This window comes from Sus scrofa, chromosome 6, assembly GCF_054392235.1.
Source record: "Sus scrofa isolate SSC_HxYL_T2T_F1_AM1 chromosome 6, Sscrofa_HxYL_maternal_Yorkshire_Landrace_v2.0, whole genome shotgun sequence".
In the NCBI taxonomy this organism is placed as follows: Eukaryota; Metazoa; Chordata; class Mammalia; order Artiodactyla; family Suidae; genus Sus; species Sus scrofa.
The window spans coordinates 133,287,436-133,313,582 of NC_139388.1; the positions used below are offsets into that span (position 1 = coordinate 133,287,436).

A 26,147-nucleotide genomic window follows, 5' to 3' on the forward strand; every position below is an offset into this window, starting at 1 on the left:
CCACCTTCGTGGTCAAACTCCAACCATCCAGCCTTGCAGCTGAGCTGGCATAGTGAGTACAAACAGGCCTTGGCTCCCCGTTTTCTGCTTACAAAACAAATACAGTGGTGGGCCGTTAAACTTTTTAAAAATTGTACGGAGACTTTCCTGCCTTTCCTTCATGGCCTCTCAATATTATAAATGAACTTAATGCCATGAGGAAAACCAGAATTCTGGTCGCTGTCCAGTTAAGTATTTAACTAATTCCAAGCCACTGTGGCATGTATTTTTTAGACTTTTGAAAGACAAATTTTGAATTAGAAGATGAAACTTTGGTGCAACCATAGCCCTAAAATCACAGTCCTAAAAGGTAGGGGGGAAATTGATTGTGGGTTCATTTGCTGTATTCTACTTGGACTGAAAAACAGCCTTGCACTTATGGTGGGTATGGTGTATCATCTTTTTTTTTTTTTTTTTTTCAGTCTTGACTTTCATATTTTTCTTAGCACATTTTCTTCAGGACTTAAATGGTTTTATCCTGTCCAGTGAGTGTCTTCAGAAGCTCCCATTCTTAGAGTACAGAGCAGGCACTTGGGCGTACATGTAAATAAGTTTTCAGGGGATTCAGTTTTAAGTTATGCATATGCCTGGTTGTACAGTACCAGTGGGAAACAGGACTGTGTTTCATCACAAACAGAGAATGGAAGAAGGAGTCAGTAAGAAAGAGGTAGGAGAAGGAGTTCCCATCATGGCTCTGTGGTAATGAACCCAACTAGTATTCATGAGGACTAGGTTTTAATCCCTGGCCTTGCTCAGTGGGTTAAGGATCCAGCGTTGCCTTGAGCTGCAGTGTAGGTCACAGACACGGTTCAGATCTGCTGTGGCTGTGGTATAAACCAGCAGCTGAAGCTCCGATTTGACCCCTTGCCTGGTAACTTCCATATGCCGCAGGTAAGGGCCCTCCCCACCAAAGAAAGAGGTAGGAGAAGCTCTCCATGATGTCAGGATACAAATTATGAGATGTTATATGAAGGGAATTAACTGCATGGTTCTCCCAGAGGTAGGAGGTATACTTCATACTTTAGGACCTGATCACCGCCTCTGTGATACATGAACCACACAGCACAAGTTTGGGGGAATTTGGAATAGCATTCCTATCTTCAATAGGAAGATGCTATTCCAAGATTTTAGCTGATCTTCCTCTTCATACTTTAAGGCAAATTTCTATTACTGTGAACTCTCCCTTTTCCTTTAGCAAAACTTCCAGAAAACAGGATCTGTGTCTTGGACTCTTTAAAGACAAGCACATTTTGGAGTTCCCGTTGTGGCTCAGAAGGTTAAGGACCCGATGTTGTCTCTGTGAGGATACGGGTTTGATCCTTGGCCTCACTCAGAGGGTTAAGGATCCGGTTTATCCACCAGCTGCAGCGTAGGTTGCAGATGCAGCTCAGATCTGGTGTGGTTGTAGCTGTGGTGAAGGTCAGCAGCTGCAGCTCTGATGTGACCCCTATCTAGCCTGCCATATGCCACAGGCAAGGCCACTTTAGAAAAACAAACAAACAAACAATCACATTTACACACTTCTCCTGACCATTTCCATGAAGAAGCCATTATAATAATGCCAATTTCATTTAATCTCCTGCACATACAAACTGATGAAGTGTTTGAGGAGGCCATGTTCATTTCTCCTAAGAAGGAGTATATCGAAAGCATTGTTTGTAATGATAAATACACCTAAAATATGTTAAGTAAGCACGTAGGAAGAGTAGGGAGACACATTCTGTACAGAGTGGCAGAAAATACAGAACTGAAATTCAGGGTGATCATACGCGACAGCCAACCCCTTTGGCTTGGCCTCCATCAGTGAAGTGAAACCCAGAATAAGATAATTTATAAAACAGTGGACAAACAGGTGGCTTCTTGTGGCTACAATCTTCAAAGTGGCCAAAATAGTAGCTAGAGAAAATACTTTGACTATGAAAACTAAAAGTGGAATCTTCTCTGAAGCTTGGCTGTTGTCTTTAGCCAAGGCCTGGTCTCCAAGTGTCATTTCCCAAGAATGAGGTCACCCTTCAGTGAGCTCTTACATCATATGTTCTGGGCCACATGAAGAAAAGTAATTTTGTTTTCAGAGTTCATTTTCTTTATCAAACCAAAGTATTCTCTTCGGTGTCAGATGGGTAAAGCAATGATTTGGTGTGTTTACATATTTGTTTACTTTGGCAATTACCTAGGGTTTTTCCTTCCCACATTCCTCAGCCTGCCTATAGCTGAGAGTTCTACTCTGTTTTGAGCTTGGGTCCCACCTCGTCTTCCCTGGTGTGACAAGAGAGCTTTCGGGTATGTTGCCAATAGATATTTCTTCCTTTTTTTTTGGGGGGGGGGGACTGCTTCCTTTCTTTTCCTTTGAAAGTTTGTGTTTTTGCTATCTTCCCTTGAAGACATTTAATGTTTTCAGTCTAAACTATCTGTTAGACAATAATTGGTCCCTAGTGAGGCTAGTGATTCTGGAAAATTGTCCTTGGTGTAATTCCAGGAGGCCCACAATTTAAAGGGTGGGCTTTAAGAAAATCCAAGCACCTGTAGGAACTAGAGGGAACTGCTAGAGATAGTGTGAATCTAGGGGTTCCCTGACTGGCACTGAGGTGGGCTTGTCTGGCAATAAGGGAAACTCATCCAGTGGTTTGAGGAAAAAATGGTAACTTTAGTTTAGTTACAACTTTATAACTTATTGAAAATGTTAAAGAAAGCAAAATGTATCGGATGCCATAATACCAGTCATCTTTTCCAGTTTTGACTGGTCATTTGGAATGCTGTATTGCTGAGAAATGGAGTTTTGCTTTACTTTTTCTCTGACCCTGGGAGCTGATTCTTTAATATGAAGGATAGGGGGTATGGCTTGTTCAGAACAAGCACTTTAAGGAGTTCCTGTTGTGGCTCAGCAGTAACAAACCCAAATAATATCCATGAGGACATGGGTTCAATCCCTGGCCTCGCTCAGTGGGTTAAGGATCCAGCATCGCTGTGAAGTGTGGTATAGGTTGCAGAGAAGCTCAGATCCTCTAACTCCGATTCCAGTCATAGCCTGGGAACTTCCATATGGGGCTAGTGCGGCCCTAAAGACACCGAAAAAAGAAACCAACCTCTAGTTCTGCTTTCCTGCTGGCCCTGAGGCAGCAAAGTGGTGATGGGAGATGATTTTATAGGAACTTGGTGGCACAGTTGTCTTTAGGGAAATTCCTGAAAGTTGTCATCTTTTATGGGAGGCTCTAGAGGAAAAGGAAAAGGCCCTGCGGTCTTTTTTCTGGGTACTTCTCAGAATTGAATGACCATGTCACTTATGTTCTGAAAGCTGTGCCAGAAAGGTAACTAAGGTGGTAACTAAGGTTTCTTTCTTTGACTTTTTTTTTTTTCCCCTTTAACTTCCTTTAACTGGAGCCGAACTACCTCAGAACTTGAGCTATATGGACAATTCTTGCTTTCTCTTTTGAGATTAGCAAATCATGAGAAAATCGGTTCATGTAGGGGTTGGAGTGAAAGAAAACAAACAAACAAACAAAAAAACCCCATGTGGAAATTGCTGGGATTGGGTAAAAATCTTCCACCTGCCAGATTGCCCTGGGAGCCAACATGATCCATTCATCCTGGAGCCAACATGATTATTGCTGTAGAAATGTTGAGTTTTATTTAGTCTCTGTATTTACTTCTCCTACTCTTTCCCTCCCATCCACCACATACAAACTAAGGGCAGGGAAATATTTGATTACCTGATTTGTATTATAGGCTCTTAGAAATAGCTTTTTTTTTTTTTTTTTTGCTTTGCTTTTTGGGGCCACATCTGCAGCATATGGAAGTTCTCGGGCTAGGGGTCAAATCAGAACTGCAGCTCCCAGCCCATACCACAGCCACAGCAACACCAGAGCTGAGCCACACCTATACCAGATTCAGATCCTTAACCCACTGAGGGAGGCCAGGGATTGAACCCACATCCTCATGGATACTAGTCAGATTCTTAACCCTCTGAACCACAACAGGAACTCCTGAAATAGTTTGTTTTAACTCATAATGGTAACTCAAGAATTCACATGTTGATTACCAAAAACCAAGAAAATATCAGAGTTCCCTGGTTGCTCAGCAGGTTAAGGAGCTCGTGTTGTCACTGCTGTGGCTCAGGTTTGATCCCAGGCCTGGGAACTTCCACATGCTATGGGCATGGCCAATAAAAAGAAAAAGTAAATATGGAAAACTTGAAAAAGCAAATGAAAATTACCTATGATACTACTCCAAAGAGATTACCCATTTTATTTTTTTTCTGGCTTATGCACTTCTAGACTCTTAAAATGTCTCTGTATAGAAATAAATGTCCACTACACCTTTTTTGGAAAAATGAGACCTCAATATGTTTATTTCATAACTTTGAAAAATTTAACAATATGTCATAGACATCTTTAAGTCAATACAAAGTTACAAATAGGTTTGCAGTGAACATTTTTGTAACCATCTTTTTGACTGGTTATTTAAACACTGGTCATGTAAATCCACGGAACTTTTACTCCTACATCAGATACTCTTCTAGATGCTGTCCAAGTGCCCTGAAAATTTTATATTTCCTTTCAATAGAAGGGTGTGTGTTTTTTTTTTCATTATGGATGAATAAAGTTTAAGATAGATTTTTTACCAATATGACTCTTAGGAAATTTTTGTTGTTTTTGTTATTAAATATTCATTGGCCTGTTCAGACCCTTGCCTGTTATTATATTGAGTTGACCTTTTCTTATTAATAATTTGGAGCTCTCTTCAGTTAATAGATAGTCAACTTTTGCCTGCTTAAATATATTGTAGACATTTTCCCCAGTCTTGTCTTTTAATTTTTTGAAGTCTTAAATTTTTGCGTTAAGATCCGTCAGCCATTTTTGTTGGTTTCTGAATTTTCTCACATGTAGAAAGGCAAGTTAAATTATATTTTTAAAAATCCTAGGGAGTTCCTGTCATGGTGCATCAGAAACAGGTCTGACTAGGAACTATGAGGTTGCAGGTTCGATCCCTGGCCTCAATGGGTTAAGGATCTGGTATTACCGTGAGCTGTGGTGTAGGTTGTAGCCTCAGCTCAGATCTGGCATTGCTATGGCTGTGGCGTAGGCTGGCAGCTACAGCTCCTATTATATCCCTAGCCTGGGAACCTCCATCTGCCACGAGTACGGCCCTAAAAAAAAAAAAAAAAAAGACAAAAGACCAAATAAATAAATAAATAAATAATCCTATTTCATGTTTCTATCAGTTTTATTTTTTAATGTGTCTGAGTTTAATTTTTGCATTTGGTTTGACGGAGGACCCTGACTTTCTCTTTCCCCAGTGGATTGCAAGTTTTTATGATAACAATTCATTGAATAATTTGTTCTTTGGAAAGACTTTAAAAAAATGTAAATGTAATATATGCATGTAAGGATAACTTGATCCCCTTGCTGTACAGTGGGAAAATAAAATAAAATAAAATAAAATAACTATTAATTGAAACAAAATAAGATTTTTTTTATCAAAAAACTTGGACAAAATTCCGTAAAACCTTCTAATGTATCTTGGCTAGGCAAGACTTTTCAGTATACTTCTTTTTTTCTTTTCTTTTCTTTTTTTTTCTTTTTGCCATTTTCTTGGGCCACTCCCACAGCATATGGAGGTTCCCAGGCTGGGGGTCGAATCCAAGCCGTAGCCACCGGCCTATGCCAGGGCCACAGCAATGCCAGATCTGAGCTACATCCACAGCCTACACCACAGCTCACGGATCCCTAACCCACTGAGCAAGGCCAGGGATCAAACCCACAACCTCATGATTTCTAGTCGGATTCGTTAACCACTGAGCCATGACAGGAACTCCTTTTCAGTATATTTCTAATTCAATTTTTTACATCAATATTTTAGATTTTCTATTGTTGTGTATTGTTTTTATTATATTTTTCATTGTTTTATTATTATTTGATCCTAACGGGTACTGGCAGAGGAAAAGTTCATATAGTTAGGGTTATCATCTCCTTCGCTGACTTATATCTTTTTTCCAAGATACTGAACACCTATGACATGCAAGGTACTCTGCTGTATGCTGGGGGATGTAGGGATAAACAAGACTGGGCCTTCATGAAATTCTCTTGTAGGGAAGACCAATAAAGATTAAAATCTCAATTATGAAAAGAATTAATCGATGAAAGAGGCAGTGGGAGAGGCCTCTTTTAATAGAATTGTCAAGGAGACTCCTCTATTTTTTTTCTTTTTAAAGCCTGCCTGCAGCATATGGAAGTTCCCAGGCTTGGAGTCGAATGGAAACTATAGCAGCTGGCCTACACCACAGCACAGCAACTGGGGATCCAGGCACGTCTGCCACCTACACCGCAGTTCATGGCAATGCCAAATCCTTAACCCACGGAGTGAGGCCAGATATCGAACCCACATCCTCATGGATACTAGTCGGGTTCATAACCCGTTGAGCGCAGTGGGGACTCCAAGGAGCCTACTCTAAAGAGGTGAGAGTGAAGGCGAGAAAGTTCTGAACATACAGAGAATTGGGGGACTAGAAGTAGAGTCGATGAAACAGCAAGTGCACATGCCCAGGGCCAGGAAGGAGGTGCTGGAAGGTGTCAAGTGATAAGGAAGGGGAAGAGAAGACACGAGACTTAGAGGACTGGATTTCAGTCTGAGAGCAGGAAGAAGCCACTTCACAGCAGGGGAGTTATATGTCTTAGACTTTTAGAATTTCCCCTCTGGCTACTCTGTGGAGAATTGGGAAACTGTTATAGTTGTCCAGTGAGAGGTGATGATACCTGGACCAGGGAGACTGCAGTGGATACTGAGAGAAGGGGACCACTCTATGTAGTGTTCTGAAGGAAGGCTTGATTGAGTGGGTGTGGAGGTTGAAGAAAAGGAGAAATCAAGGCATGACTCTGGAGCAAAAGTTCCTGTACTCTGCTGCACATCAAATTGCCTGGTAAAGCTTATCAAAACCTCAATGCCCAACTTATACCTGGGCATCATTAATTAAATCAGAATGTCTAGGGGCTAGAAGTCAGGCACTGAAAAATTCCCAGGTGATGACTAGGCAGCCAGTAGCATCCAGTGTTCAGGAGCATTGACAGAATGAAGGGTTGCAGCTGCAACATCTGGATGAATGTGTGTGATCAGGGCATTGAGCAGCTGTGTGAAGAGGGTGGAGGATTAGTATGAGAAACCTATTAGTCATGTGGGTGGAGTTTCAAAGAAGAGGTTGGATAAGGGAGTCTGTTCAAGAGAGAGATTTGCTGGAGATACAAATGTGAAAGTCTACATCATGTGGATAGTATTTAAAGCCACAGGACTCCATGAACACTTCCAGAAGGGAGTTTAGAGGATAAACAAGCCCTGGACTGTGTCCTGAGGCACTCTGGCATCTGGAAGTCAGATGGAAGAGGAGCCAATGAAAGAGATTCAGAAAAGCCCAATGAGGAAGGAAGAAAACTGGGGAAATGGGATGTCCTAGAAGTGAAGAGAAGAGCTTGTTCCAGGGACATAGCAGTCAGCTGGATCAAGTGCTGCCCAGCCATCAAGCCAAGACCTGAGAGGTGGCTGTTAGGATTTGCAGCAGGAGATAGTTCCTTCTGAGCAGGTTTAGAATGGAGATCCAGTATTTGCTCTAAAGAATCTGAAGCACAAAAATACCAGGAGGAAGTCAATGTTGGGTTCATTCCATCACATGGCTTTATTTGTTTTTTTCCTTCTCATTTCAATAACATGACCATTTGGAAGTCTCCTGAATTTGTGGACTGGGATGCTGTGGCCTGCCAAATCATCACATTGTTTTAAATTTAAAAGTTATGTTTGAAACATTAGTTTGTTTGAACATCACACTTTTCTCTTTCTTGGCTCTTTAAGAAAGCTTAATTCAGACATCAAGAAGGGACAATGGACAAAGATTCTTACTGGATCCTTGGATCCAGTTCTTGCTCTAAATCGGATTCTTATAGTTGGGCAAGTTGCAACATCAAGGCACTGTAGTTATGTCATTTGTAAAATGAAGAGAACAGCAAAGGAAATTTCTCAGGTAAGGCTTTCAAACCAGGTGCACATTAGAACCACTTGGGGAGCTTTTTAAAGTCCCTGGTGCCCAGACTATACCCACATCATACAAGCCAGAGTCTCTGAGGGGGAAACTGGGCATCAGTACTTTTGAGACACCCCAGGTGACTGGGTGTGCAACATAGGCCAGGTTCGTCATTAACAATAGTAGATTTAGTCAACATTTTAAATACTTTCTTGATAAATCTGGGTTTTTTCCCCACCTTTTTTTCAGATCAGATTTGCTTTTCATCTCCTTTTAACACATGGCCAACACAGATTTTATTAGGGGACTGTTAGCTCTCCCATTTTCTTGATGTTAATTTAGGCTTATATTGATTTTACAAGCAGTCAGTGTTTTGCAAGAATCTTTATGTTCCTTAGGCATTTTGTGAGGATTAACCAAAATGGGTAATATACTCTAAAATATTCTTAAACGGGCCCAAATAGGTCCTAAGTAGTGGGAATATGTTGAAATCCAGTGACGGCACCACTTCAACACCAGGAACCTTCTAGGAACTTTCACTCTTCCCCCAGATCACCTTGTGAACCCAAAATGAAATAGAGGCATCTGGCCTTTGGACTACGTGAGGGTATCTTAGCTGTGTAATAATTCATACATTGAAACTTGAAAAATCTTAAATTCTCTTTGCTCAGTTAATACAATTAGAAGTCCCAACCCTTTCTTCTCACATCCAATGGATGTCCTGCAAACCCACCTTGTATGTACACACCCCACTTTGGAGGCCACTGCAATAGAAAACAAACTTTCACATCCCTTTTTGAGGATAAGGGTCATACAAGCTGAAAAGCAGTAGCTGTCTGAGCTGGTTCCTTATTTGCTGCGCAGCTTGTGATAACAGGAACAAGGTACCATCACTGAAACTGCTGTGTACATTTTTCCGAGGCAAAGGTCAAAGCCTACACAGGTTCCATGGGGGTTTATGACCCTCATGAGGTTAAGAATTACTGGGAATTTGTCCTGTTTTGCTTTTTTCAAAACTAAAGACTCTTTTAGTCATTGATATGATAAAGCTGGAATTGCTCTTGGTCTTAAAATGATATAGCCTTAAATGATCTCTGATGAGTTTCTTTCCTGACTTCTCCCCACAGTATTAGTGTCAGGCTTCCTTCCTAAATCTTATTTACTTTTCCCCTCCAGCTTCTCTAGCTTTTCCTTAGCCCACCATATAGGTGACTCACCATTCTGTACCAGGTCTTACATTTATTCTTACAAATGATGGGGGGTTTTTTTCCTTTGATATCTGGATCTTTGTGACATTTATTAAGCTTCTATAAGTCTAGGCCAAATATTTCCTGTAGTTTAGTAAGAACAAAAATCATTCATTAAGAGTCATGATTGCTCTTATTTCTTTCCTGCAGCTTCAGTTGTGCAACTGCCCTATAGTTAATTGATGAATCGGTGAAATTTAGACCTTCATTGATTTCTGTTCCTAAACTCTTTTTATTGTGTAGTCACTTTCACTTCCCCTGATGGTGTTCCTACCAGTTAGCAGCTCTCTATCCTTTTCTAAACCTGTTGGTGATTCTTCATCATTTGTGATGGAAGTTGAAGTATTTCTCCTGATGATCCGATTCTTGCTGACCAGACTGTAATCACAGCATTCAAGCCTCCTGGACCAAACATTCAGCCCAGAGCTCAGCTCTGGAGGGTGTTAAATAAATGTGTGTCAAATGTGGGAATGTTTTAGACTTAGGATATTGTCCTGGCTCTCTTTTGTTTCTTAGTTTTTCCTCTTTTCACTTAGCACTATTTTTTGGCAGTGTCATATTTTTGTTATAGCAATAAGATGTCAGGTTGTGTGTGTGCATGTGTATGTGCATGTTTAATGCCTTTCACCTACCAGGGAACTAGGGAAAACCTACAAACTGAGAGGAGCAAGGCCAGAGGGAACCTTAGGAAAAGTAAAGTTTAGAAAGCTTACATATGTGCATTTTCCTTGAGATGCCAGAACCTTTGAACCAAACTATCGTTAATATTTTTTCTGTATTTCTATCATTCTATCATCAGGTGTTCACATTTGGCTGGTACTATCCTATATTGCAACTATTGGCTCCTGTATGCTTCAGGGGAAATTTTTTCATGCTAGCTTTTTCATTTTTCTTTTTATTCTTCACAGTACTAGGAGTACTACAGCTGTTTTCTGAATACCTAAGTGAAAAACTTTGGGAAGGGTACAGCTGTATAAACCATTTAACAGTCATCCCCAAGATCATTATCTGCTACTTTGCATTTTTTTTCCCTTGTCAGAGACTTATCTTCTTAATAAGATCTCATAGGGTAATGTTAACATCGGTTATTCTTTCTTTCTTTTTTTTTTTTTTTGCCACACCCATGACATGTGCAAGTTCCTGGGCCAGTGATGGAACCCACAGCCGCAGCACTAACCAGAGCCACAGCAGTGACAACATGGGACCCTTAACCCACTGAGCTACTGGGGAACTCCAGTTATCATTTCTTAAACATTTAGTGGCCATAGGGTTCCCATCATCGATCAGTGGTTAACGAATCTGACTAGTATCCATGAGGACGCAGGTTTGATCCCTGGCCTTGCTCAGTGGGTTAAGGATCCAGCGTTGCCATGAACTGTGGTGTAGGTCACAGATGTGGCTCGGATTTGGCATTGCTGTGGCTGTGGCGTAGGCCAATGACTACAGGTCCAATTAGACCCCTAGCCTGGGAACCTCCATATGCCATGGGGGTGGCCCTAAAAAGCAATAAAATAAAATAAAATAAAAAACTTAGTGGTCATACAAGTTGAGGAAACCAGTAGCTAGAGGAGTTGCTTAAAACCTCTGGAAGAGTTGGGCGATGTCAGTACCCTTCTCTCTGTCAGGGCGTTCAGAACATACTTCAATTAGAGCACTTAACACATTTTATTATACCTTTATCTCTTCATATCTTTCTGAGCTCTTATCTCTGGCAGAGCTTAGCTGACAGGTGTTCACCGAGCACTTGACGTGCTGTGCTGTGTCTCACACCACTCTTTTTGAGAAAACAACATCCTCTTTCTTCAGTACAGTGTTTCTCATGCTAGAGGCTGGAGTTTGTACAGGGAGGAATTTCCATGGCCTTATTCTCAGTTCTCAGGGTTCTATCACAGCTTTTCAGAGACTGTTTTCATTTTACTAAATGAAGAGACGTGAATCATCAGGATGAACACATTAGCAACACGGATCCACTAAAGTGCTGGTGGTTAACGCTGAATTTGGTATTGCTCAAACAAGCATCACATTCTCCGGAGTTTGAACGCCTGTGTTGGAGGATGTGGTTCTCAGGCTCAGTTAAGAAGCCACCTCCTTCTTAGAAATGCCTCCCTCGGTGCTTTTCCTCAAGTGCCCCACAGCCCTCAGCACACAGGGTATTAAGAAGGGTCACATGATTCTCCCTCTGGCTCTCTGAACCCCTCTCCCCAGAGGTGTCTTCTGCTTCCACACTTTCTGCATGTGCGTTTCTAGATCCACTGAGCTATTTGATGACTTTTGAATTTGCACACACAAGTCTGTCTCTCCCACCCTGTCCACAGCATCTGAAGTTCTGGGAACCTATTCAGCTTTGTGTCCTGAGCACCCAGTGCAGTCTCTCAGCACACTAAGTTTTCAGTGAATTGGTTGGATTGAATCAAGCGGTAACTCTAGCAGAGGCAGGGGAAAAACTTTTAAAAAGTCTTCCTATTCTTTTGAAATGAGACTCATTTTAGCCATTGATTTTTGCTTTCTCGAAGTTTTTTGTTTTTCCTAATTTTCTCTTAAAGATATTTTTAGCTATATTTGTTTTTAAATGTGGTGAGCATGGTTGTTTTCTAATCTCGGCCTGGTTCCGATACACTTTGCCCTGTTTCTGCTATTTCTAGGTTGGTCGCTTCATGTTCCTTGGTTTTCTCATAGGCTAGCATGAAAATCTGGAGAGGTCTGCATGTGTTTACAGGAAACGAAGGGCAATCCCAGGCTGGAGTCTCTTAAACCAAGCAAGCCCACCTTTGATATGCCCTGGCTCAACCAGGCACAAGGTTCAAAGGGCTGGGTTGTGGCCATCATTTATCAGTATGGTTCCCCTTTCCTTTCCCTTTCCCTCCCTCCTTCCTTCCTTCCTTCTAGCAGGAGTCTTCTGAATAACCCAGCCTACTTTAAGACGCTTCCTGTTTTAAGAAAGAGAAATCTAACGTAAACTGGCTTAAGCCCCAAAGGGTGTTTATTGGCTCAAATTGAAAGTCTTAGAATGATGACTTCAGGCACAGCTGGATCCAGGAATTCAACCATTGTCATTAGGCAGTCTTGTCTGTTCCTCTGTGTTGGCTCCACTCTTTGGCAGTCTCTCCTATGATGGCTTCTAGGAACTCTAGATTCATGCGCTATGCTTTTAAGTGTGTGATCCCCAAACTTTACTGATTATGCATTCAACATTAAAAGTTAAGCACATATCCTCAATGTGTATGTATTTATTTGTATATTATATGCTACCATATAACACTGTTATTCTACATGTTATATTAATTATTAGTAGAGTTCAATTTTTTTCAGTTTTAAGATGAAGAATGAAATAAAACTGCTAATATTTTCTCTTCTCTCAATGGATTGTTCTGCTCTCCCCACTTTGGGGACTACTTGCTGGAAAGACTACACCTCTTCCATCAGTCACAGTTAGAGTCCTGTGAACCCATCTCATTGTTCTTATTGGCCTAACTTGAATCATGTGCCCATTCCTGAGTCTGGAGCCCTTGAAATAGTAAAAGCAAAATTTTACTAATATAAAATGAACAAATATCTGAATAGACATAGAAAGGTGCTATTTTAACCTTTTTAAGGTATTTATATTTTGGAATCAGATAATCACTGATAAATCATCCAAAAAAGGAGACATAATTCTTCTTTAGTGTGAGTTATAGAACAGGGATTCTTTATTTATTTTTTTATTTTTTAGAACTATACTAGGTAATTTTTATTGAAAATCTCCCCACAAGAAAATTCTGGGCTCAGATGCTTTCACTAAGGAATTCCAGCAAGCATTTTAAAAATATCACTAATCCTTCAAAAACTCTTCTAGAAAACAAAGGAGAAGGAAACACTTCCCAACTTACTCCAGGGAATCAGAATTCATCTGGTAGCAAAGGGAGGCAGAGATGTCACAAGAAAACAACCAAAAACCCATTATCACTCATATATAAGAAAAGAGATCTTCCATTTCCACAACAATTTAATTCTATTAGTCTATACCGAATTTCTGCAATTCTACACCTAGAGTATCATGAACGTATCCCATCTAATTTTTTTTTACTAGTCCAATGACAGGTGAATGCTATATTTATTTGACAAGTCTTGCAAATAAAATCCTATTTTTCTGATTTTGATAATGGCCATTTTGAATCAGATGGGTAGCTATGTGTAAAGGTAGGCAATAGACGGTTCCAAGTAATTTTCAGATTTGTAAGTGAAAAGGAATCCACTGGTTGGAGAGAATTTTGCTTGTAAGAATGGGTAAGGCATGTGAACAGAAAGTATTATTGAGATGCTTTCTGATGGACAGGCTGTTCTGTGTATTTTATTTTATTTATTTATTTATTTATTTATCTATTTATTTATTTATCTTTTTCAGGGCTTCACCTGCAGCATATGGAGGTTCCCAGGCTAGGGGTCCAATCGGAGCTATGGCTGCCGGCCTACACCACCACCACAGCCACAGCAATGCCAGATCCAAGCCACATCTGCGACCTACACAGCTCGTGGTAATGCTGGATCCTTGACCCACTGAGCAAGGCCAGGGATCAAACCCTCGTCCTCATGGGTGCTAGTCAGGTTCGTTAACCACTGAACCACGACGGGAACTCCTGTGTATTTTAAAATTGATGTTCAGGAGTTCCTATTGTGGCTCATCACTCACAAACCTGATGATGCAGGCTTGATCCCTGGCCTAGATCAGAGAGTTAAGAATCTGGCGTCGCCAAAAGCTGTGGCATAGGTCGAAGATGCTGCTCAATCCAGCATTACTATGGCTGTGGCATAGGTCAGCAGCTGCAGGTCCAATTCAGCCCTAAGCCTGGGAACTTCCATATGCCACAGATGTGGCCCTAAAAAAATAAACAGACAAAAGATAAAACAATAAATATAAATAAATAAAAATTGAGGAGTTCCCGTCGTGGCACAGTGGTTAACGAACCCGATTAGCATCCATGACGTTGCGGGTTTGATCCCTGTCCTCACTCAGTGGATTAAGGATCCGTCCAGCATTGGCGTGAGCTGTGGTGTAGGTCGCAGATGAGGCTCGGATTCCACATTGCTGCGACTGGCGTAGGCCAGCAGCTACAGCTCCAATTGGCCCCCTAGCCTGGGAACCTCCATATGCCCGCAGGTGCAGCCCTAGAAAAAACAAAAAAAATTAAAAATTTAAAAAGTAAAAATCGATCTTCTGTGGCAGAGATGCAATGGCTCATCTTGATTCAGAGGTGAAGGAAGAGCGTCTGCGGGAAGACCTCAAGTTTTACTTCATGAACCCTTGTGAGAAATTCCGAGCCCGACAACAGATTCCGTGGAAACTGGGTTTGCAGATTTTGAAGATAGTCATGGTCACCTCACAGGTAAATGATACTATCAGTTCATTTTGTTGTTGTTGCTTTTTTCCTTCTCCCAAAATGAAACTGTTTTCCCCTGCCCTGCCACCTGACTTGTGTTCTGAAAAGGCCACACTCACATTCATAAACCTGTAAAATTATATTGACTCGGGAGGGCGGATGGTAGGTCTAAGGTCGGTTTGGATGATGACTGTGCTTTTGTTGGGGATTTTTGAAGTCTCTCACAGCTTCTGTACATAGAGATAACACTGGAGCTGCAAGGGGGATGGGCTTTCTGTATCTGAATGAGGCACATTGGCTGGTGAGGCCGCCCTGTCCAACCTGATCTATGTTCTTGAAATCACTCCTCTTTATTCAGATACATCCTGTTTAAACACCCTTTTGAAATCTGCATTTTGGACAGTTTTGATTTGGGATTTCTGGAATGCTAAGTTTCCTTTTCATCAGTAGCAGAGTAACTAAGTAAACACTCCCCTTACCTCCCACCTGGCACTATCAGGAGTATTCAAAGGCTACAGTTGGGACCGGGTATTGAAATTCATATTGTTAAACACTTGATTATTAGTATTAGAACAGCCACTGGAGTTTTCATCTGGTTTGGGGGCTTTGGTACTGAGCCAGTCTTAGGAAGACTTCTCTGTAGGTAACTACATTTGAAACACATGTCTGTTTAAAAACAGTACTGATTGGGGATATTAAACTATGGGCAAATAATCATCTGTCACCAAAGTAAAAATGTTGATCAAGATATGATTTCTGGAAGACAAAAATAAATACCTTTCTAAAAATGCCTCCATACAGTCTAAGAAATGAGGGAAGGGAGGGGGCTCCTTCCGTACGTGAAGTTGCATCTTTATTCTGTGTTCTTAAAGAGGTCTTGTCACTGTGTGACATGCTGTTCCAGCTCATCACATTTCAGGATAAGCAAGTTGCTTCCAAAGAAACAAAGATGAGATGCAGGGCCACTGTTAAATATATAGACTTAGCTTTTTCCTTTAAAATTTTTGTCATTTTAATTCTTGGTTTTGAAGTTTTAATTTTGGCAACCTATAATGTAGGCTTATTGTTAGTACTGTTTGGAAAGAAGAGAAATAATGTCCCCTTTTGCCATTTGGTTAATTTTGTTTCCCAATTACTTCTCTTACTAAAACTATTTTCATTTCAACTTTTTGATCTTTTTTGGGGGAGGGGGGCTGTGCCCATGGTAAAAGTTGCCAGACTGGGGATTGAACCTGCACCACAGCTGTAAGCAGAGCCACAGCAGTGACAATGCTAGGTCCTTAATCCACTGAGCCGCAAGGGAACTCCCTCAACTTTTTGATTTCTTAATGTCACTAAAATTTTAACTAGTCTAAGCATAAAACTTTATCTCCCTCTTTGATTTGCCTTATTTGTCCCGATAGCTACTAAATCCCACAGATTCTTCCTTTAAAACTACGTCTCCCTGGGAGTTCCCATTGTGGCTCAGTGTGGGTTAAGAACCTGACAAAGTGTCCTTGAGGATGTGGGTTTGATTCCCTAGCCTCATTCAGTGGGTCAAAGGATCCAGCATTGCCTCAGGCTATGCCAAGTTTGCAGATGTGGCTGAGATCCAGTGTTGCCGTGGCTTGTGGTGTAAGCCTGAAGCTGTAGCTCTGATTCAACCCCTATTCCACCAAGTTCCATATGCCGCAGGTGCAGCCCAAAAAGGAAAAACAAAACAAACCATACAAAACACAACCCTGCATCTCCTTATGGTTTGTCATACTCTCTGTCTTATATATAGCACCGATATAAGCTACACGGCATTTTTGTTAGTTAATTAAAAATATGTCCAAAGTACCTCATGTCCTCTCTGTCCTCTTGGGAATACAGCTATGAAGGTGTTACCACTGCTGACAGCCCACACATAGCAAAGCGGCTCCATATGCCAGGCACAATAAATTTTTTATTTGTATTAGCTTATTTCATCTTCACTGGAACCTGTGAGGTAAGTTCAGTTTTTACCCCCTTTGGATGGATGAAGATACTGGGATAAAGAGAGCTGAGTAATTTGCTTATGGCCAATCTGTAAGTGGCAGAGCCAGGATTTGAGCCCTGTCTGTCTAGCCCTGGAGTCTGCACTCTTATTCTCAAAGTGTTTCTATCTCAGAGTTTGCACTCTAGGAATACACATACGTTAATCAGGCTGCCCCTGCAACTCATCTTATATCTCCCTTTCTTATCTCTATCCGTACCAGTCCATTCCCTGTTTCACTCAGATTCATTTTTCTTTTTCTTTTCTTTCTCTTTTGGGCCACACTTGTGGTATATGGAGGTTCCCAGGCTAGGGGTTGAATCGGAGCTGTAGCCACCAGCCTACACCACAGTCACAGCAACGCCAGATCCAAGCTGCTTCTGCGACCTACACCACAGCTCACGGCAATGCCGGATCCTTGATTCACTGAGCGAGGCCAGGGATCGAACCCTCATGGTTCCTAGTCGGATTTGTTTCCCCTGTACCATGATGGAAACTCCCAGATTAATTTTTCTTAGAATATCTTTATTGTCTCTCTACTGCTTGGAAACTTCTATAGAACCCTGTTTCCTACAGAACAAAATTCTGATATTGTGGCTTGGAATTCACAGATTTCCAGTCTTCTTTAATTTGCCTTTCTGACGGGTTTTCATCTCCAGTTTCCTCGAAAATCCCAGCTAGACGGACCCACCCAATGCTTCTTGTCCCCACCCCGTGTGTCCTTCCAAGTCCAGAAGGATTCCTTTGCCCCCTCATCTTGCAGGTGCTATCCAAAGTCTACCTTTCCTGCCAGCCTTGCCTGACCTTCAGCGTGTTTGTCTTGGTTCACTCGTCCCCCTTGCTGGCTACATCACTAATGTCACTCTTAGTAGAATATTTCGAGGAATTAATGATTTACCTCTAGGGTGGGTGTACTCTTCCTCCTCTAACAAAACTGGGGGGAGATTAAACATGGGTTTGCCTGTAGGGTCATTCTAATAAATTTCACTACTTGGGTGATAGCAAATTGGAGCAGTTTTCTCAAAGATCTTCAAATCCCACTTTGCCCTCCTCCCCTTTTTCCATTTCTTTTAGCACTCCATCCTCAAGTGCAGTAATTTATATCTTGAGAGAGGTGTCTACATTCTTTTGCTAGATCTGCTCTTTCCCTCCCATATTCTCTGTGTATGATTAGAATGGTGTCTTGTTTTTACCTGGTACAGACTATTTTCTCCTCCATTGATTTCATACTCAGGGCTTAAATTCACAATCTTGGCCAGGCTGCCCTTAATGTGTAATTATTTTTCTGTCTTATAGCACAGTCTCAGCAAATCTTAAGATCTAGTTTTGGGGGCTAGGATGCATCTTTCTGTCAGCTACTTTTTAAAAATAAAAGCATTTACCTAATCCCATCATCATCTCCTTACTGCCATCACAGGAAGGGACCTCACAATTGCCACCCAAGGGTTTCTCTCCTCTACTGAGAGATTCTTGGGAAATCCTACCCTTGACCTGATTCTTAGCTTGTTCTTAGATTGTTCTATGAAAAATAGGATGGAGGAAAATTCTTTTGTTATTGTTGTTTTTTGTATTTTTAGGGCCTCGCTCACAGCATATGGAGGTTCTCAGCTAGGGGTCTAATCAGAGCTGCAGCTGCCAGGCTAAGCCACAGCCACAAAAATGCCAGATCTGAGCCATGTATGTGACCTACACCACAGCTCATGGCAATGCCAGATCCTTAACCCAATGAGCAAGGCCAGGGATCAAACCTCCCTTCTCATGGATGCTAGTCAGATTTATTTCCACTGAGCCACAATAGGAACTCCATTGGAGGGGGGAATTGTTGTTGTTTGTTTGTTTTAAAAATTCTTGTTCTTGATGCTAGATGAAGGTGGCTCCAAAAAGGGATTATACCTTCATGTTCTCTCATTCCCAGAGTTAACTTGAAAAGCCTTTTTTTTTTGTTTTTTTTGTTTTGTTTTGTTTTTTCGTGGTTTTTTTGCTTTTTAGGGTTGCACCCACACTATGTGGAGGTTACCGGGCTAGGGGTCAAATCAGGGCTGTAACTGCCAGCCACAGCAACGCAGGATCTAAGCCACTTTTGCAAACTACACTGCAGCTCATGGCAATGCTGGATACTTAACCCACTGAGCTAGGCCAGAGATGGAACTTGCCTCCTCATGTATACTAATCAGGCCCGTCACTGCTGCACCCCAATGGGAACTTCCTTATTTGATGAGCTTTGAGTTTAAATAAGGTGGTAGCTTAAAATATCTAAATCGAATGTCAAATTCTTGGTCAAGTCATTCATTTACCATTCAATTTGGGGGTCTCTTTAGTTTAACTCTGAGTATAAAAATGGGTCTAATATCCCCACTCATAGAGTTTAGTGGGCAGCATTTCACTCTGAGAGGCAGTGTGGCCGAGTGGTCAAGAGAACCAACAGATGAGTCAAACAGACCTGGTTTGGATCCCTGCTCTCATGCTGTCTAGCTGTTCCAACCTGGCTAAGGTACTTTACTTGTGTTGCATGTGTATAAAATGGAATTTTCTTCATGGAAAGACTCAGAACTTGACTCTGATATTGTGACGGTCACTATTCCAGTTCCTGAGTATACAGAAGTGGGGAAAAAAGGAAAAAAATCCCTGTTGTCTTGGAGCCCAGTGTAATGTCTTCTCATAGGGTGTTGGGGAATTAAGTGAGAAATAGAAATTATACATTTTAGGCACAGTGCCTGGCACCCAGGACATAAAAGCTGTTATTCAGCACCATGTGGTATCAACCTTTCCCATGTTGTATCCCAACTTGACACAGAATAAGCATGCAGCAAACTTCTACTGAAGGACTTCGTTTGTGTAGCAGCTTTTTTCATTTGTGTGTCAATATTTAGTAAAACCCCCAAATAATCATATTTGTACTTGTTCCCTGGTTTACTTTTTTTGCTTTCAAAAAGCACCATGACCTTCCCTTTTCTGCACTTCCTATAGGCATCACTGATACACATCACATGCTTGAAAGAAGCTTTAGCCTTGGGTTGCTTGATTTTCAGCACAGATTGGATGCTGTGGGTCTTATCTGATATTATCCTCAGAATAACTGGGTTTAGCAATTGCTCAATCCTTTGACTTGGCATTTGAGGAATGTAACCTGGTGAGGCTCATATGCTGAGGAGTGTCACCTTGTACGTTCTCAAACAGGCTGGCACCTAAATTCTTTTCTCTAAGAGGAGTCCCAAAGTCATTTTTCAGCAGATGGAAATTGTGTAGTGTAATAAAAATAACTTTGGACTTAGATGTAGCTTTCATTCCAGTTGGTGACTTGGGCCATGTAATGAAGCTAAATCTCAGCTTCCAATAGGTAAAGTGGCGGTAACAGCAGTAACATTTTCGTAGGGTTGTTATGTCAGTAAATGAAACAATGCATGTAAAGCAGTTAGTGCAGTGCCTGGAGTGTGACAATTGCTGAGAAATGGTAACTATTATTATTTAGCCTTTTTAAAAATTCAGACAAAATTTAAAAGCTAAGAAATATAAATCACTCTTTAAAAAGTATGTACATTTACTTATGCAAATTAATATTTGTTTCCTCTGAAGGGTCCAGTAGTTGAACTATAGAGTGATAGCACATAACACAAATGTCAAGGTCATCTAATTGAACTTGCTGATTTCATGCATGACAGCAGAATCCCAAATTGTTTTGGTGACTTGGCAGAGTAAAGATTTGGGGCACATTTTGTGGAACCTCATTGTCTTATAAAGCAGATGAGAAGATAAAATCAGTGGACAGATGGGGATAGGGCTTATAAAGGTTTGATTTCTACCTCTGCATGTGCATATGTGTGTGAGTGTGTGTGTGTGTGAAAGAGAGCAGAGCACATGTGAGGGAGTACATGTGAGAGAGAGTGTGTGAGACAGTGGATATGAGTGTGAAGAGTGTGTGTGAGAGAGTGTGCATTTGAATGTGTGTGGAGCAACAGAGAGGCTGTTTGTGGGGGGAGGTGATTTCCTGGATTTGGAGGGTAAACATTTAATGCCTGCTAATTTCCACTACTTATTGGCTTCCAAGAAGAAAAGTCTAGGGCAGAAAGAATACATTCAATCCTGGTAACGAGAGCCCTTGCACCTAATCTCATGCCAGGACACAGTAAAAAGAGGGAAGAAGTAGCAGTTTTCTCACGAGAAGGTGGGTGCTTGGTGACAATGATTGGGTGTGACATCATCTATGTAGAGCGAGCCTGTTTTTCTTTGTGGTGCTTTGATGCTGTAGATCTTGAAGGCAGGAACTCTTACGTGTAGATCTTGTATGAGTTCTTGCAGAGCCATAGGAATTAAATTCTTTTGATGATGATTACCTCTTCGCTGGAGTAAGTATTGCATAGGCCACTTTTCAAAAACATCCTTAAAAAGCCGCAGGAAAAATGTAGTTATGATTTTAAGAATACTTATAATTCCTTTTTTTTTTTCTTCTTTTTAGGGCTGCACCCGTGACACATGAAAGTTCCCAGGCTAGGGGTTGAATCAGAGCTATAGCAGCCGACCTACACCAGAGCCACAGCAATGCAGGATCCCAGCTGTTTCTGTGACCTACACCATGGCTCATGGCAATGCCAAATCCTTAACTCACTGAGTGAGGCCAGGGATCATACCCACATCCCATGGCTACTAGTTGGATTCGTTTCCGAGGCGCCACAACAGGATCTCCCCCCAAAATACCTATAATTTCTAAATGTTAAATGATTTAGATTTAACTGCCAAAGGGTGAAGCACATGAATTAGTGGTTTACTAAGTACAGTTGACCCTTGAACATAGCAGGATTGAACTATGCAGGTTTACTTATACATGGATATATTTCAGTAGTAAATACCACAGTGCTACATAATCTATGGTTGGTAAAATCCTTGAATTTGCAGGGCAGACTATAAATTATACTCAGGGAGTTCCCACTGTGGCTCAGCAGGTTAAGGACCCAAAGTCTCTGTGAAGATGTGGGTTCCATCCCTGGCCTCACTCAGTAGGTTAGGAATCTGGTGTGGCAGTAAGCTGTAGCAAAGTTTGCAGAGGTGGCTCAGATCCAGTGTTGCAGTGGCTGTGGCATAGGCTGGTAGGTGCAGCTCTGATTCTACCCCTAGCCTGCTGTGGCTGCCAAAAAAGTAAATAAAATTAAAATTTAAAAATTAAATTATATTCGGATTAACTCCCATATCATTCAAGGGTCAAATGTACATCAACTTTGAAAACAATTAATTTGAAATCCATGTATAAGGAAAACAGATTCAGACTTAGCTGATTTGGATTCCTCTTCTCCTTCTTTGTGATTAAAGGACAGTGAGGTTATTAGTCATTGGGAGTAGTCATTTCTTCTAATTTTATGCTATTTTGAATTGCTGATGTAGCTTGATGAGGCTACTCTAGAGGGAAAGAATTTTTGGGGGGTTTTTTTGTTTGTTTTGGGTTTTTTTTTTGTTGTTGTTTTTTGGTTTGTTTGTGGGGTTTTTTTTTTTGGTCTTTTTAGGGCCACACCCATGGCATATGGAAGTTCCCAGGCTGGGTGTCAAATCACAGTTGTAGCTGCTAGCCTACACCACAGCCACAGCAACTCGGGCTCCAAGCTGCAACTACGGCCTACACCACAGCTCACGGCAACGCCAGATCCTTAACCCACTGAGCAAGGCCAGGGATCGAACCCACATCCTCGTGGATAGTAGTCGGGTTCATTACTGCTGAGCCACAACAGGAACTCCGAATTCATGTATTTTGACATTGACGTGATTAGTAAAAACAAAAGCAGTGAGATTTTTTTTTCTTGCGGATGTTTATTAGGTGAGGGTTGATGCTGGTAAGAAGGCAGTTGCCTCCCCTGATAAATGTAAAATTCATATACTTCAATATGATTTTCTTTCCTAGCTTGTTCGTTTTGGTTTAAGTAACCAGCTGGTGGTTGCTTTCAAAGAAGAAAACATTGTTGCTTTTAAACATTTGTTTTTGAGAGGCTATTCCGGCACAGATGAAGATGACTATAGTTGCAGTGTATTTACTCAAGAGGACACCTACGAGAGCATCTTTTTTGCTATTAATCAGGCAAGTATTTTGTTGTGAATTTCCTATACCTTAAGAACATATTGATGTCATCTCGTCTTAGCAAAAAAATTATACATATAACATATTCTTTTTTTTTTTTTCTGTCTTTTGTCTTTTGTCTTTTTGTCTTTTGTTGTTGTTGTTGTTGCTATTTCTTGGGCCGCTCCCGCGGCATATGGAGGTTCCCAGGCTAGGGGTTGAATCGGAGCTGTAGCCACCAGCCTACGCCAGAGCCACAGCAACGCAGGATCCGAGCCGCGTCTGCAACCTACACCACAGCTCATGGCAACGCCGGATTGTTAACCCACTGAGCAAGGGCAGGGACCGAACCCGCAACCTCATGGTTCCTAGTCGGACTCGTTAACCACTGCGCCACGACGGGAACTTCATATAACATATTCTGATTTAAATTTGTCATAGTCTGCCAAAAAATGTTTATTGCTATTTCTACAGCTACATTTCCATACAATAAATTTTGCCTATTTAAGGTTTTTCTTTAAGATTTATTTATTTTATATTGTCTTTTATTGGCTGTACCTGCGGCATATGGAAGTTCCCAGGCTAGGGGTGGAATCAGAGCTTCAGCTGCTGGCCTACACCACAGCCACAGCCACACTGGATCTGAGCCACATCTGTGACCTACACCACAGCTCATAGAAATGCCAGATCTTTAACCCACTGATTGAGATCAAGATCGAACCCATGTCCTCGCAGACACTACGTCAGGTTCTTAACCCAATGAGCCACAACAGGAACGCCTTCTTTAAGATTTATATTTGTATTTATCGGAGTTCCCATCGTGGCGAAGTGGAAACAAGTCCGACTAGGAACCATGAGGTTGTGGGTCGATCCCTGGCCTCACTCACTGGGTTAAGGATCCAGTGTTGCTGTGAGCTGTGGTGTGGGTTGCAGACATGGCTCCGATCCTGCGTTGCTGTGGCTGTGGTGTAGGCCGGCAGCTGTAACTCTGATTGGACCCCTAGCCTGGGAACCTCCATATGCCATGGGTGCGGCCCTAAAAAGTAATAAATAAATAAATAAATAAATAAATAAATAAATTTGTATTTATCCATTCCCACCAACTACTATTGGGAGATTACCCCAGATCAAAGAGCCAAATAGCTAAAAATAGACTTATAATCTCAGAAGTTTTGATGAATGAAACCAAATCTAAGATTCTAGGATCTCAATTTTAATACCTTATCTTTAATAACCCTGACTGAATCTCAAGGATATGGAATAGGATATGATATATTTGTATCTAAGCAGTATAGAGAAACTAGATTGGTAGGCTTGAAGAAACGTACTTAAGGGAAAGAAATTCTTTTCTTTTTTTTTTTTTTTTTTTTTTTTTTTGTCTTTTTGCTATTTCTTTGGGGCCGCTCCCACGGCATATGGAGGTTCCCAGGCTAGGGGTTGAATCGGAGCTGTAGCCACCGGCCTACGCCAGAGCCACAGAAACGCGGGATCCGAGCCGCGTCTGCAACCCACACCACAGCTCACAGCCATGCCGGATTGTTAACCCACTGAGCAAGGCCAAGGTCTGAACCCGCAACCTCATGGTTCCTAGTCGGATTCGTTAACCACTGCGCCACGACGGGAACTCCCGGGAAAGAAATTCTTACTCATTCTTGTTTATTCATTCATTCATTCATTCCTTCAATAAACATTTGGCTACCTAGTATGTATCAGGTACTGTTCTAGACATCAGGGAAGTAGTATGGATAAAACAGACAAAACCTCTGTCCTTATAGAACTTAATTCTGGAGGGGAGAGCCAGTCAAATGAAAAGAAGTGAAATATGCAGTACTGAATGCTGACTCTGGAAACACCACAAAAAAAAACCATGTTGATAAGCAAAACCGAGCTCACTGCTAACAGTGGTAGGGGAGATGTTCCCCTTACCATTCAGCAGGGTGAAGAGCGCAAAGTCCAGGTTGAGATTTTTGAAGTCTGGTTTAAGGAAGGTCTTTCTGAATTTGTTGTTGTTGTTTTTAGGGCTGCACCCAAGGCATATGGACGTTCCCGGGCTCAGAGTCGAATCAGAGCTATAGCTGCTGGCCTACACCACAGCCACAGCAATGCAGAATACAAGCCGTGTCTGTGACCTACACTGGATCCTTAACTCACTGAGTGAGGCCAGGGATCGAACCTGCATTCTCATGGATACTGTTTGGATTCATTACCACTGAGCCAGGATGGAAACTCCAAGGCAGGTCTTTCAATGTGGGGGGAGCTTGATAAGAATTGGGTAAAGATCATCCCATAATAGTTTAGGATTTGTGGACATAGCAAAGTAAGTATTGGGGAGGGATGTTCAAAGAGTCTTGGGAGTTATTAGAATGAATCTTCAAACTGATCATCTGGGGAAATGAAGTTTTTGGATATTTCTGGAATAAACATACAAGTACAGTTGTTTGTAACTTTTATGTTCCTGGGCAAAAGTTTCCTGGAATAATAAAGTCATATTAATGAAGATAGGGGCCTGCAGAGCCCTGGTGGTGCAGATAGGCTGCTGGTAAAGTCAAGGTATGTAAGCAGTGGGTGTGGATGGCTTGGGTCCTCAGTGGTATGTTGGAAAATGATAACTGGAATAAAGCAAGGGAGGAGACTGGGAGTGCCTGGTGGTGCCTGTGCACTGGAGGCGGATGTTTGCCATTTTCACTGAGTGGTAAGAAAAGGCCTCACAGAAGTGGTCATATTTGAGTCAAGGCCTGAAGGAGTGAACCCGGAAGATAGACAACCTGGGCTTCTAGGCAGGGAGAACAGCAAGGGCCCCTGGCAGGAGAATGCCCAGGAGCTCCAGGAACTGCCAGGAGGACAGTGTGGCTCTCGGTGGGGCACGGGGGGCGGGGGTGGGGGGAGCCAAGGAACAGCAGAGGGCTGTGAGGTCAGAGTTAGGCGGGACCTTGGCTTTGGCTCTGAGTAGGTGGGAGCTGCTGCCTGCATGTTTAGCTTTGTAAATTGTGAGTCAGGATGTTTCTGCTCAACCAGAGAAAATGACCTTGTGGTATTTTATGGTGGGGAGTTCTCTCGAGGGGTATGATACAAACAATAAAAAACAGCTAAAAGTATATTCCATATGCTGTAACTTCTGATGAAACTCTTTAAGCTCATAAGTGTTTTTAACTATTTTTCATAGTATCATCGTCTAGGGAACTTATCTCTGGGGACCCTTGGTTATGGAGAAAAAGAAGACAGCAGAATTGGCTTAAAAGTCTGCAAGCAACATTACAAGAAAGGGACCATGTTTCCTTCTAATGAGACACTGAATATTGACAGCGACGTTGAAATAGGTAATGCAGTGACCATTTGATTCATTGTATGACTTCACCATCTTCTGTGGTAAGAGGAAAAAAAACGCCCTCGGGCACTGGCAACCCATTGGAACAACTTTGCTTTTGTGACAGCTAACCCAGTTGACTGAGGCTTTTACATTTGCCTGCAAAGG

The 26,147-nt window shown here is 41.7% G+C and overlaps 1 protein-coding gene across 9 annotated transcripts in view; it reads left to right on the forward strand.

The window, feature by feature from the left end:
• MCOLN2 (mucolipin TRP cation channel 2) overlaps window positions 1–26,147 on the forward strand; it is a 59,886-nt gene that overhangs the window by 1,087 nt on the left and 32,652 nt on the right. For 4 of the 9 annotated variants that reach the window (XR_014807897.1, XR_002345107.2, XM_013988837.3 and 1 more), the window contains exons 2-4: window positions 14,489–14,648; window positions 22,523–22,696; window positions 25,839–25,992. Coding sequence is in view for 4 of the 9 variants with exons in the window: in XM_003127906.5 (XP_003127954.1) it covers window positions 14,489–14,648; window positions 22,523–22,696; window positions 25,839–25,992 (488 nt within the window). In the remaining 5 variants the exon portion in view is untranslated. Of the gene's footprint in view, window positions 1–6,643; window positions 8,042–14,488; window positions 14,649–22,522; window positions 22,697–25,319; window positions 25,532–25,838; window positions 25,993–26,147 lie in introns of those variants that run through there. The other 5 variants (XR_014807900.1, XM_084964576.1, XR_014807899.1 and 2 more) reach the window with 3 other exon arrangements.